The 16901-nt window shown below is 44.6% G+C and overlaps 1 protein-coding gene across 3 annotated transcripts in view; it reads left to right on the top strand.

The window, feature by feature from the left end:
- PHACTR3 (phosphatase and actin regulator 3) overlaps positions 1-15429 on the top strand; it is a 100055-nt gene extending 84626 nt beyond the window's left edge. For all 3 annotated transcript variants that reach the window (XM_054644293.2, XM_054644294.2, XM_054644296.2), the window contains exons 9-13: positions 6987-7042; positions 10957-11018; positions 11861-12001; positions 13232-13308; positions 14833-15429. In XM_054644293.2, coding sequence (XP_054500268.1) covers positions 6987-7042; positions 10957-11018; positions 11861-12001; positions 13232-13308; positions 14833-14848 — 352 coding nt within the window. In that variant the 3' untranslated portion in view covers positions 14849-15429. The remainder of the gene's footprint in view (positions 1-6986; positions 7043-10956; positions 11019-11860; positions 12002-13231; positions 13309-14832) is intronic.
- The last annotated feature ends 1472 nt before the right edge of the window (positions 15430-16901 follow it).

The following is a 16901-nucleotide window of genomic DNA, read 5'->3' as shown; positions in this document are numbered from 1 at the left end:
GGAAGGTTGGGTTAGATCAGATATGAGCGAGAATACTTTGACAGTGAGGGTGGTAAAACACTAGAACAGGTTACTCAGAGAGGTGGTGGATGTCCCATTCCTGGAAACATTCAGTGTCAGGGTGGATGAGGCTCTGAACAACCTGATCTGCTCGAAGATGTTCCTGCTCATCGCAGGGGCGTTGGACAAGATGCCTTTAAAGGTCCTTTCCACCTCAAACTATCCTGATTCTATGATTTTCCTGTTATGGGAAATGCTGGCACATCAATTCCCACTTTTTACACGATCCAGAATTACCTTGGGGTAAAAACAAGTTTGTGTCTCGATGTCTGCCTTCTAATTTCGTACAGACAGTAACAGAGAAGTCCCTCCCACCACAGATTTACTACTACCCATAATTGTACATTGCAAGCAGGCACAGAGCAGTGCGTGGGTGACTCAAAGCCCTGGCACACATCCTCTTCACAGCTACTTATAGGCAGGATGAAAATAAACTTCTTGTTGAATTGAACATGATGTTCTGGCAATTTAAGAGGCAGAGCCTCTGCCTCCTGATGGGCAGCAGACACAAGCAGCTTTATGAGAAGCAAAACCAGGGCACTCCCATTTCTCCTCCCTTTGCCTGGGCTGTGAGAGGGATCCTTCCCACCACCTCCCTTCCCAATTCATCTGCAAAACCACCTGACATGAGGAACAATCAATGCAGTTGCTGCTGGCTACAGCTCATTTACTGATGGCTGGATTGATTGCTCCCTTGTCAGTGCAGGGTCCACAGGCACACACACGTGTCCAAGTCTGCCCAGTTCACTCCTCCCTTTGGAGAGGATCATCACAATCACATGGATCTTACTAACACCAGCAACAGGAGTCCAAAGTGAAACTTTTGGCTTCAGCTACAAATCCAAAAGAAATTCAGTTTTGTGGCAATCATACACACAGATACTGTGCAACAGATTCTATGAAAAAACATATATGGGAAACAGGAACACATTTTGGGGACAGATAAGAAACCACAGAAACCTGAGCTATTTCACTGGATTCTGCTTGAATGCTTGCTTGAGTCTGGCAGGCAGGTGAGATACAGACTAATAAGAGGAGAGAACTAGAAAGGAAGGAATGTCTGAGGTGTGAAAAGTCAGCACAGCCCCACATGTACACAGGGGGCTGTACCTGTCCCAACCTGGCCTCTCATCAGCCATGCTGTGCCCACACCTGCAAGCCCTCAGCCTGCTGTGGCTTTGCTGGGATGCAGCTCCCACAAGGGACAAAGCAGACCCTGCTGAGGGTACCTGTGAGGGCAGAGGATGTGGCAGTCAGCCCCTGCTCCCAGGACACATTGACAGCAGCCCTGGCTGCTGTGCCATGCAGATCCTCAGCCTGCTGAGCACTCAGTTGCCTGTAACTGTCCAATATGATCAGCCCTTGTGTAGCAGAGCTCCCAAGACATTCATTCCCTTCAATGAGAAGGGGAAATCTGGGAGCATGAAGCAAATATTGATCTCTGACCAGAGGCACGTGTGCGAGTCGCTGCGTTCACAAACGTGACCTTGCTCCAGAGGGGATGAGCCATTGGTGGCTTTCCCCACAGCCCAGATCCACATCTACACTTGTGCTCATGTCCAGCAGGATCCTGGCAGGGCTCTGATGGCAGAGGAAGGTGTTTTGCTGCAATTATGCACCGCACATGCTCACCAAGGGAACAAGCCAGGCACCACAGCTGCCCTGCCCCTCTGAGAGCAGAGGGAGCTCATGGACGTCACAGGACTCACATGTGCACCTTGCACTGGGAAAACAAACACCTGGAGGCCATGTGCAAACTGAGCACTGAGGGGCCTTGAGACACAGCTGGCTGTACCTGCAGGGTGTTCTGGGGAGAGCCACACGTGACTGAGCTAACTTGCAATGATCTGCTCCTCTCAGCCACAGGAGGAAGACTGGGAGAACATGGGAGCAAGCAAAGTCTTTGGCTTTTTAGAGATTATAATAAATACATGCTATCATCTCTCTGAGCCCAAATTACTGGAGAAAACATTCTAAAGGTAGCCTGAAAATACACCCAGAACACTCCCCAAGCTTCAAACCACTGAAGAACACCTGTTGCTTGAAGGTTTATGCTCACTTTGCACAGAACAGCAGAAACATAAAATCTTTGCAATTTTTCTGAACCTGATAAAGAGCTGCACATAAAATACTGTGTGTCCATTCCCTTTTACCCCCACACACTTAGGGTGATTAGTATTATGAGGAAGTGTTGGTGTCTGTCCAAACTTGGAGCATCTCTGACATGTACAGCAATCTCTGAACTGTACCCAGACACCACTTACAGCAAAATGACTCTGGTGCCTCCAGCTGTGCTCAGTTTCCCAGAGGCAGCTGCAGTCACCTCTGAGTGCTGCCAGTCCAGCTCCACTCACTGCTGCTCTTGGCATCCCTTGGTTTAAACTAACAGGGAAACAAAATCCTGGGCTGAGCACTCTTAATATGAGACCATGGCAATTCCAGTGACACTGTGGGGGAAACTGGACAGAGGTAGGAGCAGCCTGCAAGTAACTCAAGCATTTTCAAGCAAGGTTCAAGACCTTCCCCAAAAGACCTGGCCCCACAGGTGCTCAGAGGGAGCACTCCTGCCTCACCAGGCAGCACAGAAATACCAAACCTAGGTTTTCATAACACCCAAGAACAGAAGAGCATTAATTGGCTGTTTTTCCCAGAAGCAAGAAATAGATATCCAAATCAGCTAAAAGGAAATCATTATGGTCACACAGCAGAAGTGGTGGACTATGTAAGTGCTCCCCATGGAGCTCACAGTCACCTTGCTGAGGTGAGTCCACGTGGGGCTGTGAGCTCCTGAGATAAAAAAGAACAGAAATGAAAAGCACAAGACTCACCCAGCCACGACCACGCTGTGTTGCAGCAGTGCTGGAGCCTCCTGTGCACCTCAGGCACCTCCAGCCATGGCTGCTGGGCAGCCCAGGAGCCAGGCTGGCCCCGGGTGAGCCCTCCTCAGCCAGGGGCAGCGACTTCACTGGATCCACAGGAAATGAGGCAGGACTGATTCAAAATCACCTGCACCATACAAAATCCTCTCTCTGCAAAGTCCATGGGGACCATCCATAATTACTGAGGGCTCAGGTTTTAGCCATCACAAAGGCTCCTTCATGGCAGGTGCGTGTTTCATCCTCCAGAGCCTCACACTGGAGTGATTCTCCCCTGCTCTGCAGTCTGCTGGTAATTGTTATTCAGCTGGAGTTTGTTTCCTTTAAATATGAGATGTGAGCATCCTGTCTGGCTGCTCAGTCCCTCCATGCTCTGTTCTGTGCTCCCTGTGGTGTGAGGGGAGTCGCGGCCACGTCCCCAGGCCTGGTGTCCCTGAGGCGCGGCAGCGTTCCCGAGGCCATGGCTCCCCCAGGGATGGACAGTCCCTTCTGAGGAAACTCACTGAGCTCTGCACACAGGGCATGTTTCTGCTTCTGCCAGAGACAGGATTTCACAGCTATCAGCTTCAGGGAAACATGGAATAAATATCCAGAATAGAGCACCTGTTGCTCGGAGCCTGCAGCACGCACAGGCCGGCTCAGCCGAGCAGAGGCACAAACTCACCCAAAATGGTTTCTTACATTAAAGTTCCTTCAGCAGGGGTGTGGATTCTACAGGGGTGACCTGTGCTCTGCCAGGAGCCCTCAGAAGATCTGTCCTTGTCTCGCTCTGGCTGGCAGCAGGCAGGCCCTGAAGGCGTTCCTGGGGCTGAGGGGTCCCCACAGAGCAGCCGGCAGGGCGGGCTCTGCCCTGCAGCAGCCACGGGGGTCTCGCTCTGAGGGGCGAGCGCACAAGGCAGGGGAGTCACTCCACAAGTGGCAAAGTGTCACAGTTCAGATGGCCACGGTACCCAGAGCATCCCCATACAATTTCAGAAGGCTTTAACCCATACAGAGCAACACCATACCACATCAGAAGGCTGCAAATATCTGCCCTTTTTAGCCTTTAGCCCACCCTTTTCTCCCCCTCATGTTAATGCATTGCACCTGTGTGCCCTCTGTTCCCTTTGTGATTGGTCAGTGCCCCTGGGCACTCCATGGCTCCTTGCTGCCAATGCTGCTCCTGTTTTTCACAGCTGTGCCCATCCCAATCCCCACAAACTGTGCTCCACACAGCCCCACTCCCAATGACCCCAAACTGTGCCACACACGGCCCCATCCCAATGACCCCAAACTGAGTGCCTGCAGTAAAGTCCTGCAGAAAGGGGGTCTGGAGCCCTGAGTCACCCTGAACCAGCTCAGCAGAGCTGTGTGGCCCCAGGCTGTGCTCCAGCCCCTGTGACCCCAAACTGTCAGGGCACCTGGAGCCCTTCCCCTTCAGCAGCTCAGGAAGGAAGTGAAAGTTGTCTCTGGGCACAGAGAGGCTTCTCCTGAACAGCAGAAATAACAAATAGACCTGAAATGTTCCCAGACCTTGCTAACAACACCGTCCGAGGTTTTTGCCACTTCTCCTTTGATTGTGACTCTCCCTGTACTTGGTGTTTTCACTCTATCCCCACCTTCCTGAAACCCTGTTAGAAATTTATTTTTAACCAAAGTCTGTGTCTAGTCTTGTGACTGTGACGCAACGTTTGGAAGTGTGGTCTGTATCTCTGAAAAACCCAGGATAAACCCTGCAGTGCTCTCAGATGCACATAGTCCTGTGTCTGTCTGCACCTTTTCATTCTGCTGGGGGTAAGGCTGAGGGTGTGCACAGAAAAATGAGCACTTACATGTATTTATCAAAGCCAAAAGGGAAATGGGGTTTAAATAATCAACCATCATACATATTATATATAAATACAGAGCATTCACACAGAATGACAGAATATTCATATACGTTTCCATTCTCATACTGGTCTAATTATTCTGTTAGGCTTTTAATCCCCCAGTTTAAAAGGGGCCTCTGAAATCTAATGTACAGATTTAGGAGAATCTATCAATCTCACATGGCAGGGCTGTAATCAAGAATAGCTGAGAGAAGCATATGAGCAGCAGGTCGGGTGGATCTTTCATTTGCAGAGGAGCTCTCCAAGTAAGGCATTCTTCCCTGATTTATATTACAAAATGCACTTTATCTGTTTCAAACAAAACCTAGCTGGACTTGTGTAATTTCTGAGACATGCAGGGAGGAGTCCAAGGGTAGCAGGAATTTAAAATATATGTTTAAAGCCTTTAGTTTCAGCATCATTCCTATTTCAGTTGGGATTATTGCAACTTCTGCTGCTGGAGTATCTCACCCAGAGGTCAGGAGAAAAGCCTTAGGTGATAGAAAGCATTAGGAAGGGAGAGTGAGAGTTAGGTGTAGGTGTTTCTGCACAAGAGCTCATCTAAGTTTTCTGTTAGTGTGAATTTGGTGCAGTAGTTGTGGCGCTTCCTGTTGCCAAAGATGAGAGTTTTTCCAGAGGGTTTAATTAAAAAAGGGTGAGGAGTTGTTGGTCTGATAACATGTGACCACAGAGTTATTTGGAAGGTGTATTGGGTGGGGCTCACAAAACAAGGAAAAATTAGAATTAGGTGATTTTACTGTTTTTTTTTTTTTTTTGCAGTGTGTTAACAATTTTCTTCATTTTTCCATATGTGATAAAACATAGATCCTGCTACAGCATGACTTTAAAATTATTCATTTATATACCCATCAGAGGAACAACTGCAGCAGTATGCAGTGGGGTCCCCTCTCTGAGGATTTCTTTGTGTCTGTAACTTCATCTCTGGTTTGGCAACATCTGCTGGGAGCAGAGGATGAGAATCCTCAGCGCTGCCAGAACGTGGGCCAGGAAGCATCGGGAGCTCTTTCCGATCTGCTGGCTGCATTCTGACATGAAAACCAGCAAATGCAGCCTCTCTGTGTGTGTCTGTGTGTCTGTGTGTGAGTGTCTGTGTGTGTGTGTGTGTGTGTGTGTGCATCTCTGTGTGTGTGTCTGTGTGTGTCTGTGTGTCTGTGTGTGAGTGTCTCTGTGTATGTGTGTGTGTCTGTGTGTGTGTGTCTGTGTCTGTCTGTGTGTGTCTGTGTGTGTGTGTGTGTGTGTGTCTGTGTGTGTGTGTGTCTGTCTGTGTGTGTCTCTGTGTGTGTGTGTCTGTCTGTGTCTGTGTGCATGTGTCTGTGTGTGTCTGTGTGTCTGTGTGTCTCTGTGTGTGTGTCTGTGTGTGTCTGTGTGTGTCTGTGTGTCTGTGTGTGAGTGTCTGTGTCTGTGTGTGTCTCTGTGTGTGTCTGTGTGTCTGTGTGTGTCTGTGTGTGTGTGTCTGCCTGCCTAGGGGAGGGAGGGCTGCAATTACCTGAGATCCTCTGCAGATATCCCAGTGCCTCCTCGTGGGGGAGGCTCATTTAGTATGCGCAATAAAATCGCTGTGGCACCGATCATATGATTGGGAGAGTCAATCCTGAGGCAGCACTACTGAAAAGGGGAGGTGGAACCAAGACACTCCGTGCAGACAGCCGGGCTGTGAGCAGCACACGAATTGCACTCAGCAGGCAGGAGCAGAGCTGGGGCATCGGGCTGCTGCTGAAAATCCCAGCAAAGCTTTATTTCTGCCCAGTCTGCCCCTGTCAGGATGCGCTGCTGGTGTGAGGGAGAGAAGGAAATGTGCTGCTGTGCGTGATTAAAAGGTGAAGGCAGTGATAGAGGCAGAAGATCTCTGTGAAACTCCTTTGATAACCACCTTGAGAGTGAATTTTACCTCTGGAGAGTGCTGGTTCCAGCTGACTGTCTGGAAAGTGTCATGAAGAGGATGCAGGTTCCGAGGAAGCGTTTCGCTGACACCAGAGCAAACTAGAGGAGAACTTTTACCTGCATTCCTGGCATTTGGGAAAAATAATATAAGAAAGAATTCTCTGCCAGGATTCTTTTTTTTTTTTTCCTTCTTCACGAGTCCTGGAGAGAGATTTTGTACACACCAACCAGAAGTCAGAATTCTACAGACTTTCCAAAGAACAGGCATGGTACAAAATGTGATTTTGGTGTTTTTCCGCAGGCGACTCAGCCAAAGACCCGCTGTTGAGGAGCTAGAAAGAAGGAATATACTGAAACGTGAGTACTTTTTTTTTTCTAAAGTATTTTATGTATGTCTGTTGAAATTAGTGATTGTATTTCCAGAACATATTATTTTGAAATAGATAAATTAATTCACTGGGATAATTTTCTGTGCCTAAAAGTTTTAATTTTTCACAAAGACTTGCAATTTGAGGACAAAAAGAACCGTTCAGGTTCAGGCTTTCAAATAATTTTCATTCTGATTCCACTGTTACTGGTGTCTGAGAGGGGAATACGATCTGAGTGTCACAGTGCCATGAGACTTGGAGTGACATTTTTCAAGACATGGATTTTCAGGACAAACACTGAATAGCACTGGCAATAGAGTGGCTGGGGGAAGCATCCTTGCAGAGATGTGATTCTGTCCACTCTGTTTGCTCATGTCACTGGAGATCTGCCCAGTCAAAGATCAGATACCAGAGATACCAGAATTATTAGAGGGACAGTCCCAGGCCTGGGACAGGTGCTGCCACAGGGGAGTGTTCTCAGCATCTCTCAAATTCAGGCAAAACTTGCAATTCTTTTCCTAAGTGTTTCCAAGGGATCAAACAAGTGATGAACATAATCCCTTCCCTTAAAACTGCTGAATTAGGGGAAGGTGAGAGCTTTGAAATTGTCTCCACTATGGATCTCAAAAGGGGAAATCCATCTGCTGTTTAGTCTCTTTAATGCTGAGAGACAAAACCCAGAGTGATGTGAACTATAGGTTCTCATTAAACAAACATAAAGCATAAAGCCACAGAAATCTGTCATACAAGCAGTGCTGCCTACACTGTTTGATTTGTATTTAATCATGAGATTGTAATTCACTAGGAAAAAAGTCATCAGCAATGCGTTACCTAAAATTGTGTATCTCAAAAACTTTCTTAGTGATTTCTAGGGAAAAACCTTATGTTCTTGCCATTGAAGATATTTGGGATTTCATTCAGTTTTCACACAAAGGGGCTCCACAGGCAGCCTGTATTTAGCAGTGTTTTCTGTACAGTTCCAATGCACAGATCACACACAGTAAAATGAACTCTATTTTGCATGTGCACAGCTTGAGGAGGGAAAGAAACCCTCTTTGCAACATGAGTGGGTGAACTTGGCCAAACTTCACCTGTCATCTACCAGAGAGGCAGGAAAATGCAGTAACCCAAGATCCTGAACTATGTGGAGACAGATTTTCAAGAGTCAGTAACTAAAATCTCTGAAAATCTGTTTCTTTGGTTTTTTTCCTTGGCTAAGGAAAAGCTGATCTCCACTGAAAAAATCTGTTCCTTTATGTTTACTTTTTTGAAGTGTGCTGGTTACATCCTTAATCTGGGTTCAACTGACCAGTTTTAATAATAAAAAAGTTTGAATACATTCATATAATGAGCTTAGAGAGAGATAAAGCAGAAAGGAGATAAAGCAGAATTAAAGATACTTCCTGAATACCAGCTAAACATACTGGTCTAGATTTGTATCTCATTTAAAGAGCTCCCAGCATGGAGCAAATTTATTGACTTCTGTTGAGTTGCTCAGGCTTTATACAGGTTCAGCTGGGATCAGAACCACTTCCATTTTATTTACCTCTGCCATTATAATAAAAGCTGAGTATCCTGTACAGCTGTAGCAGTATAAAAGCCCTTCAGTGAAATCCCCACGACCTCCTCCAGGTGTAATAAGGGTTTGTGCAATTTTGTGCATTTCCCACCATCTTTGATGTTCATAATTGGCACTGCTGACAGAAGTTCTTTCGTGGACTCAGAATTCACATTTGTACAGCTCTGGTAAAGAAAGAGAAGCATATTGCAAAGTACAACTACTGTCACTTTAAAGCAAATCTCAGCAAGATTTCAAACAGTGATTTCTTATCTCCTTCAGGGAGTTGTTTCTGAGATAAAAGTAATACCTAAAAAAGCAAACTTAAAGCCGGCACTTTCTTACAATTTTGTTGATTTTCCAAGTCCTTTAACCATGGAAACTCTGCTGGCTTCCCACCAAGCATGAAAAGCAAATGAACTAAAATCACAGGCCAGGTGTCAGATGTGTCCTTGGTGAACAGAAAGCCCAACTCAGGCCAAGAAGGCATCTCTTGAACCCCACTGTGCAGTCCCAAGGAGATGCTTTGGTGTCACACAGAGCTCAGAACGAGCTCCAGCTCTGCACAGGCCCCCTCAGCACTGGGAGAGCTCTGCTGAGATTCACAGAGCCAGCCCTCAGCAATGAATGGAGCTGTGTGGGCAGAAGGATGGTGATGGGAAAAGCCTCTCTGGGCTGGCTGAGTAATAATGCCTGAGTCTTAGAATCCCCTTGCCAGCATTTCATATCAAATCTCAGGTTTGTTTTTTTCTTTTTTTTTGTAAAAGAACTATTTCTTTTATTTCTTGAAGCTGGAAATAAGCACTGAACCCAAGTGAATAGAAATAAGTTACTACCCGTTTATATTTGGAAAAGTATTTTTTGATCAGAAAGGTGTATTTTTGGCTTTTCTTTGGGAATTAGAATCATAGAATCACAGAAATGTTTGGGTTGGAAGGGACCCTAAAAATCCTCTTATTCCAGCCTCTGCCATGGACAGGAACCCTTTCCACTGGACCAATTTCCCTCTAAGGCTTCCAGGGATGGAGCAGCCACAGCTTCTCTGGGCAGTTCTTTCACTGCATATCACATCATATCTTTAAAAGGCACTACACCACAGAAAATTATCTCTTTTTAATTTAAAAAAAAATACAAAATAGGAATATCTACTGTAAAATGGGTGAACTAAAGCTGAATGAATAGCTTCTTGCAGGTGTCTCTATATCTAAGAATACCCTCTACTTTTGAAAGCCTGTTCTCTTTTACACATTGCAGACTGAAATAGCTGCTCATCCCTGACACAGCACTAATTTTAGCTGACCTGTTCTCTTTACATTTTGTGCCTTGCCACTGAACTATAATGCAGCACATTACAGCATTTTAAATTCATTTGATTCACATTTGTAGCCTAGCCAGGTGGAGCTGTGCACTTCTATGTTATTTTAAATAGATTTGATTGCATCTCAGTGTCATCTAATGAGCACAAAAATCAGGGAGAAAAATGCTTCATTGTTAAAAATATCTTGGAAATCCATCTGCAGTGCTAGTGGGTTTTGGAGGCATAGTAGAAATCACGTGTGTGCTTTAACACTGGAAATATCTAATGCAAGAGGTACAATAAACCCCAGAGTAGTACCCAGAGAATCCCTGAATGGTTAAACCTTTTTCTCTGGCTCTGCAGCTTTGTTCAGGTCACGGGCTCACGCCTTAATTTAGTAACAGCTAGTACTGGGAATAGAAACGCCATTAACTCCTCTCCTAAGGCAGGGGATCTATTTCTCACTGTTACAGCACTCCGGGCTATTTTTAGAGCCAGCGTGTAGGAGTTCTCACGGCTGGAATGTTAATAGGCACAACACACAAAGACAGGGCCGAGCTCAGAGCTCTGCACAGGAGCCCTGGCAGGAGGAAGGGGTCTCATGTCAGGGAAAGCCAAGGTGCCAGCCAGTGCCAGGAGTGATGCAGCCTGAGGGAGCAGGGCTGAGGGCACAACGGGCCCTCCCTGGCGCTGCTGCAGTGACTCCCGAGCATCTGACAGCATGAATGGCCCCAGCAGTATGGAGAGTAAAAAAGGAAGATGGATCAGCTGTGGAGTGTGTTGGTTTTCCTTCTGAAGCTGATCTGAGTGGAGTGTTGGTGTGGCTGTTTCATTAAATCCCCGTGGAGTTCAGAGCTGACACTGGCTCCAGCACGGTGTCCTCACAGAGAGGTGACTCCGTGCTCCAGCTCACACCAGGGATGCACTGAATTTCCAAAACACACAACTGCCAGCTGCTTGTTGGGCTGTGCTCACTATTGCCTGGAACCTGGGAAAACACCAAACTTCCTCATGAGGAAAGTCATCTTTTTTTTTATATTCTCTGCAGAACGAAATGATCAAACGGAACAGGAGGAGAGGAGGGAAATCAAGCAGAGACTGACAAGAAAGGTAAAATCTTGCAATACTTGCTATTAGCTTTTAGAAATTTAGCAAAATTATTATAATATCACCCAGCCATAGAGGTTGTTATTACACAGAACCTCCCTTAATATGCATCCTCCTCAGCAGTGTCTGGGAGCAGTGTCTGGTAATATCAATTATAGACATACCTACCTTATCTCAGCTAGATGAAATTGAGTAGAATATTTACATATAAATTTACTCAGAAAATGGGTATCATGGCATATTTGTCAGCTCCATTGCTGGTAAAGGACTTTTTCATTCTTTGTAGCAGAGCTGACTCCTTGCTGAACACCATGTCTGCTCCCATAGTACATTTCTTTTTGCATTTAAAATATTCTCAGCATAAGAACGAAATCTTGTTGTTCTGTTCTTGGAAATCCCTAATGGAATTACAGACCAATATGCTGATAACTTGTTCAGGCTTGACTGAAATTGTTACAGAGAGTCTAGTGCTGAGAATCTCACACAGACAATCTGCCTCTGCCTGTAGTAGAGCATCCTCCAGCATCCAGAATTATCCAGAGATCATTAAAAAATCCTTCATGATTCCTTTACATTTTGAAAATATATTTTATCAATATCTGGGTTAAGATATTTTCTTCTTTTGTCCATGATAAAGGCACTGTGCTGTAGCTCCATTTAAACCATTATTACTCTCCTAGCAGTTCTCCAAGTGGTGAAATATTTCCCTGGAGTTTCCAAGGGTTGGGTGGTTTTCCATATTTGTAGATGCACACTGAGCCAAGATGAAAAGAAGCAAATATTGCATTTTTCACTGACTCATTTGTTATTAACCCTGGTTTTATTTCACAAAATTCTGAATACAGCTTAACCAGAGACCTACAGTTGATGAACTGAGAGACAGAAAGATCCTGATTCGATTCAGTGATTATGTGGAAGTGGCAAAAGCACAGGACTACGACAGGAGAGCAGATAAACCATGGACACGACTGTCAGCAGCAGACAAGGTACTGACAAACAACAAATTCTGCTTTCTCCTTGCTTTGTAATGATACATCACATTCCCAACAGACTTGAACCTCTGCAACATTTCAGCTCTGTAAAATTTTCCATGATTTTTTATGTTGAAATCATACAAATCTCATAAAAAAGCCTATTTAGTACTCGAAAGGCTTCCACCTACCCACCCAAAGAGGTGGATACAGTATTTAGGTTCCAAATCAAAACCATTTCCAGCCAACAGAGTATTAACCTTTATTCTCAGACTGGAAGTTTTGTCCCACACATGCAAAAATTTCCTCTCCTTTTTTCTATGAATGCTCAAGGAGTCACTGGACCCACATTCTCCTGAGCATGAACTCTCATTCTGCCCCATCACATACCTGCCACGGAGCTGATTCACAGCCCAATTTAAGTGTCACATTTAGGTGCTTGAGTAGTAAGAATAGTTCACCATGATTCCAGCCAGAGCATTGGGAAGTTTCAGGGCTCCAGGAAGCAGGAGCAGGATGCTGAGACCATTACTGGGAAATGGCAAACACAGGACTGTTAACATGGCTTTGTGCTGAGACCTCAAACACTTTGGTTTCCATCCCAGTGTCTCCCCAGTAAGGGACAAATGGGATTAGAGAACTCATAGAAAAGGAACAGAGCACTTCTACTCCTGCAGCTGCTCTCCCAAGCTCTCTGAAATGGTGAATAAGCTATTCCATAGTAATCAACAGAATAAGAATTTAATATTTTCCTTGTATGTACCTTTACTACAATTAGACTTTTCCTGGTTTTACTCTGTCAATGTTCATGTTTCAATTAACAAGGCAGCTTAAAGAAAGTGACAGTTCTGCTCATACTGGTGGCACACCTCAGGAAGTCAGGGTCAGAGCTGCACCTCTGCATTTGTGACTGAAAAATGGATCAATTTCTTGGCAGCTTCTCCTAATCTTTAATAAATTTTAACTGGAATCTTATTAAATGTGAGACAACCAGCTCTGAGGTGTTATTCTGTCAGAATTGCTTCTAGACAGCAGTGACCCTGTCAGAAATCAATAACAAATGAGAAGTATTGTGTCACCAATCCATACAACCCAAATATTCAGCACCTCTACCAGCACAAGAGTGCTCTGCTCTACCCAGTACTTGGTTTATCTACCCCAGAACACTGCTCTGCTCTGCAGGTCTGGCATTTTGCTCACAAACACAACATTATTTGTTCATGTTTTTCTCTTTTCAATTCCTAGGCAGCAATTCGGAAGGAGCTGAATGAATACAAAAGTAATGAAATGGAGGTTCATGCATCCAGCAAACATTTGACAAGGTCAGTTTGCCAGCTGTTTATCTCTGCTGCCTGCTAAAAGCTCTGACTCCTTGACTCCTGAACCTGTGGATTGCATTCTTATGTGCTGGATGCACAGAATATGCAAAGGGAGGTTAATATTAAAAGAAAATTGGAGCATTTCTCTTCCTGAAGAGAACCAAATTTTCTGATTTTTTGGGGGATTTTATTAGCACATACCAAGAAACCTGCAGACATTCTCCAGAGCATCCCTCAGCTGGCATTCCTTGCACCAAAGATTCAAAGATAGGACAAAAAATTTAAAGTATATAACACAGAAAACAATATGATTTTTAAAAATAGAACAACATAATAAACTGTTTAAAGATCTCTGAATTTAATGTACTCGAGCCTGCAGCCTTATCACAAACACTGAAAATTCCCTGCTCAGAAATCCAGAACTGCACTGACCATAAAAGGCCAGTGCCCAGGGGTAATGCCTTTGTTCTAATTGGATTTGTTCTAAAGCATTCAGCCTGGGGATTGCAGCATTCCCTGTCAGTGCAGTTGCTATTGGAAGGAGCCCCAGGTAACTTAATGACACTTAAGGACACTCCCTGTCAGGAGGGGGTCAGGAGAGAGAACAGGGCTGGGCTGTTGTCACTGTCCATGTGACTGGAGATTCCTCTGGGAACCTGGGCAGGGCAGTGCCTGCTCCATGTGCCAGTACTGCTGCCAGGGGCTGTGTTCAAACACAGACCAAAACATTCATTTCCCTTCTTCGAGAGGGGGACCAACATGAGAGGCTGATTCCACAGCCACTGGTACTTGCAAGAAGGCATCATTAAGGGCACAGCAGCCTCCCTGCACTGATGGAATGAACGTGGGAAGGGAAAAGGGATGGCTGCAGCTTCAGTCTGGCAGTGAGCTTCACATTTCCTAATTGGAGCTACCTGGGGAGTCTCACTAGATGATAATGAGAGATTCTGAAATTTGTTCAGGATATTAGGAGTAAACAGGCTTCCAATTTACAATTAGTGCTAGGGCATTGCATATGATTGGGGCTTTAATTATGGATCTCAGCCAAAAGAACAAGGCTACAGAGCAAGAAGAATATTTATTCCAGAATCTAAGACTATCAAACATTTCACCAACAGTATCTCCTCATACTTCATAAAGAATTTCAACATTGCTTAACTCTTAAAAAAGATCACTGCACAGTGAAGAATATTGTTACCAATGACAAACTGTGGCTTCTTTTACTAGACAAAAAAACCCCACATCAACTACATACCTGGATTTGCAATTGCATTCCCAAAGAAATGTAAACGAGGTACACTGGCCCTGAGGACTGTACCTGCACTGCAGTTGTGGCACAGGGCTGGCAGTGTGCTGGGGAAAATTGAGAGTTGCTAATATTCTTCAGCACTGTCACTGTACCTTTAAACAGAATGAATCCTTCTGTGGGCTTTTAAAAATTTTGTTAATCTAACATAAAATAATTGAATCAAAAATAATTGAATTATATTGCAAAGAGTTTTGAAAAATGTCTCTCTTTCCTCCTAGATTTCACAGGCCATAGAAATTTTCTTCTGAGAAGAATCTGTCTTTACTTTTTGATATTGCTGCTGAACACACATCAGGGAACCCTGAAGCCTTTCCCTGAGGTTCAGTGCAGGCTCCCTGGACGTTGCTGTGACAGAAGGACTCTGCAGTGAAGCCTCTGCAGCCCTTGGGGACAGGACAGTGCCAGCCCCGAGCTCTGGAGGCAGGAGGGTCTGGCCTGTGGAGTGGGACAAGCTGCTGAGAAAGACTGAAGTGAAGCTGCTTGGAAGAGCCTCCTCCTCTCCTTTCCCACCTGAGTGGAACTGTTTGCAGGCTGCCTTGGAAAAGGAGATGTTGTGCATGTACAGGCTTTACCATTCCAAGGCCTCTGACATAAGTGGACATGACACTCTGTCATCCAGTATTACGTTGACAAGACATTTTGAACTTACCACAATTAGTTTGTAAAACACCTAAGTTCATGTTCTAAAAACTAATTTAATGTATTATAATTTCATTCTTTTTTATATACTGTCTAACAGAATCACAGCTGCAAGCATTTTTGATTCCTGTTACTTTTGTTCTTTAATTAAATGACTACTTATTGCAGGAAATGAACATGTTTCCTAAAGCTCTTTTTTTCCCAGGGATAGTTGGGAAGAGATTATAATTATTATGCACCAAACCATTTGACTTCTTCCTCAACACAGGGTCTGCAAAAGGATGATCTCAATTAAGGTTTTCCACCTGGTGGAAGAGCATAAGCTGGTTGTCACTCTGCACCAGTTGAGGCTGTGACCCTCTAAAAATGACAATTTGGTTCACTGTTATTCCAAATTCCTAAACTGGACAACCAGAGGCAGAAATGTAACAATGTACTTTGATGTTTAGCAAACAAATGGTTTTAATGCTTTCTTGACAGTAAGAAGAAAAAAGTTACTAAATGCTAATAACAAAGCAAATAGAACTGGTTGAGAAAAATGTAAAGCCAGGCATTTTAATATTTCCTGACATGGAGAAGCACCTGAGGATTTACTCCATGCTACCAAAAAATAATTGTGAGAAAAAGAACACATTGCTAGCTGGGAATCACATGTGGTGAGACAGAAAAAAATGGTGAATCCACTCACAAGATCAAGATTTCTCTGCAAGACTGAAGTGCTGCCATTCTGGGGAGTCATTCAATGTTAAACGCTTGAAAAAGGCATTATTGGTCCTGTAGCTTCCTTGAGATGATCTCCATGAAGTGTGAAAATAATAAAATGCAGTCTGTCCAAGTGCTTGTATAGACTACTACTGAATTGCTGAGAGGTGGGGAAGAGCCCCCACACAGGGACAGCTCTGTCCCAGTGGGGATGGAAGCACAGGAGCTGGAGCTGCTCCTGGAGGAACTGCCAGGCAGGAATGGGAGGTAAGGACACCCAGTGCAACACAGGCTGTGGCAGTGCCAGGGGGGAAGGAACTCAGGACTCCTGGGAGAGGTGGTGTCAACATTTTAATGTTTGTCTCATTGACTATCAGCTGAATGACCCCAGCACTTGACCCAAAGATGTGTTTTTTCCTCTTTATTGTGATTTTGTAACTTGCTGGCTTTTCACAGGAATATGTAACATCATAACTAGCCTTTTAACATACATCTATCTATCATTTATTATTAATAATACAGGAGTAATTCTTAACAGCAATACAATGATAGTCCAGGTGCAATATACAAAGGCTAAAGAGAAAGGAGAGCAAGGTTTCTTCAGCAGAAGAAGCATTTTCAGTTTGAGATGAGCCACTGTTAACTACAAACCAAACTTGGCTAATAACCCATGTACAGTGTGTCCTGTTTAGCAGGGATGCACACTTCCACTGCCAATAAATATGATACAAAACACATTACAATTATGTTGAAAAACATAATCAAATTATAGTAAGGCTAACTTAGAGCAGGTTTGAAATGCCACACACTGCCCCTGAGCTGAGTCACTGCTGCAGCTGAAGCCTGGGGTAGCTCTGAGTGGCTCCATGCTCTCCATGCTCTGATCCTTCCTCAGCCAGCCTGGCCTCTGCTCTGCTCCTGGGGAGGCACAAGCTGTGACACTTCC

The sequence above is a fragment of the Agelaius phoeniceus genome, chromosome 17 (genome assembly GCF_051311805.1).
Source record: "Agelaius phoeniceus isolate bAgePho1 chromosome 17, bAgePho1.hap1, whole genome shotgun sequence".
NCBI classification, from domain to species: domain Eukaryota; kingdom Metazoa; phylum Chordata; class Aves; order Passeriformes; family Icteridae; genus Agelaius; species Agelaius phoeniceus.
Note: the sequence above shows the minus strand (reverse complement) of the source record. Positions and strands in the feature narration are given on the sequence as shown.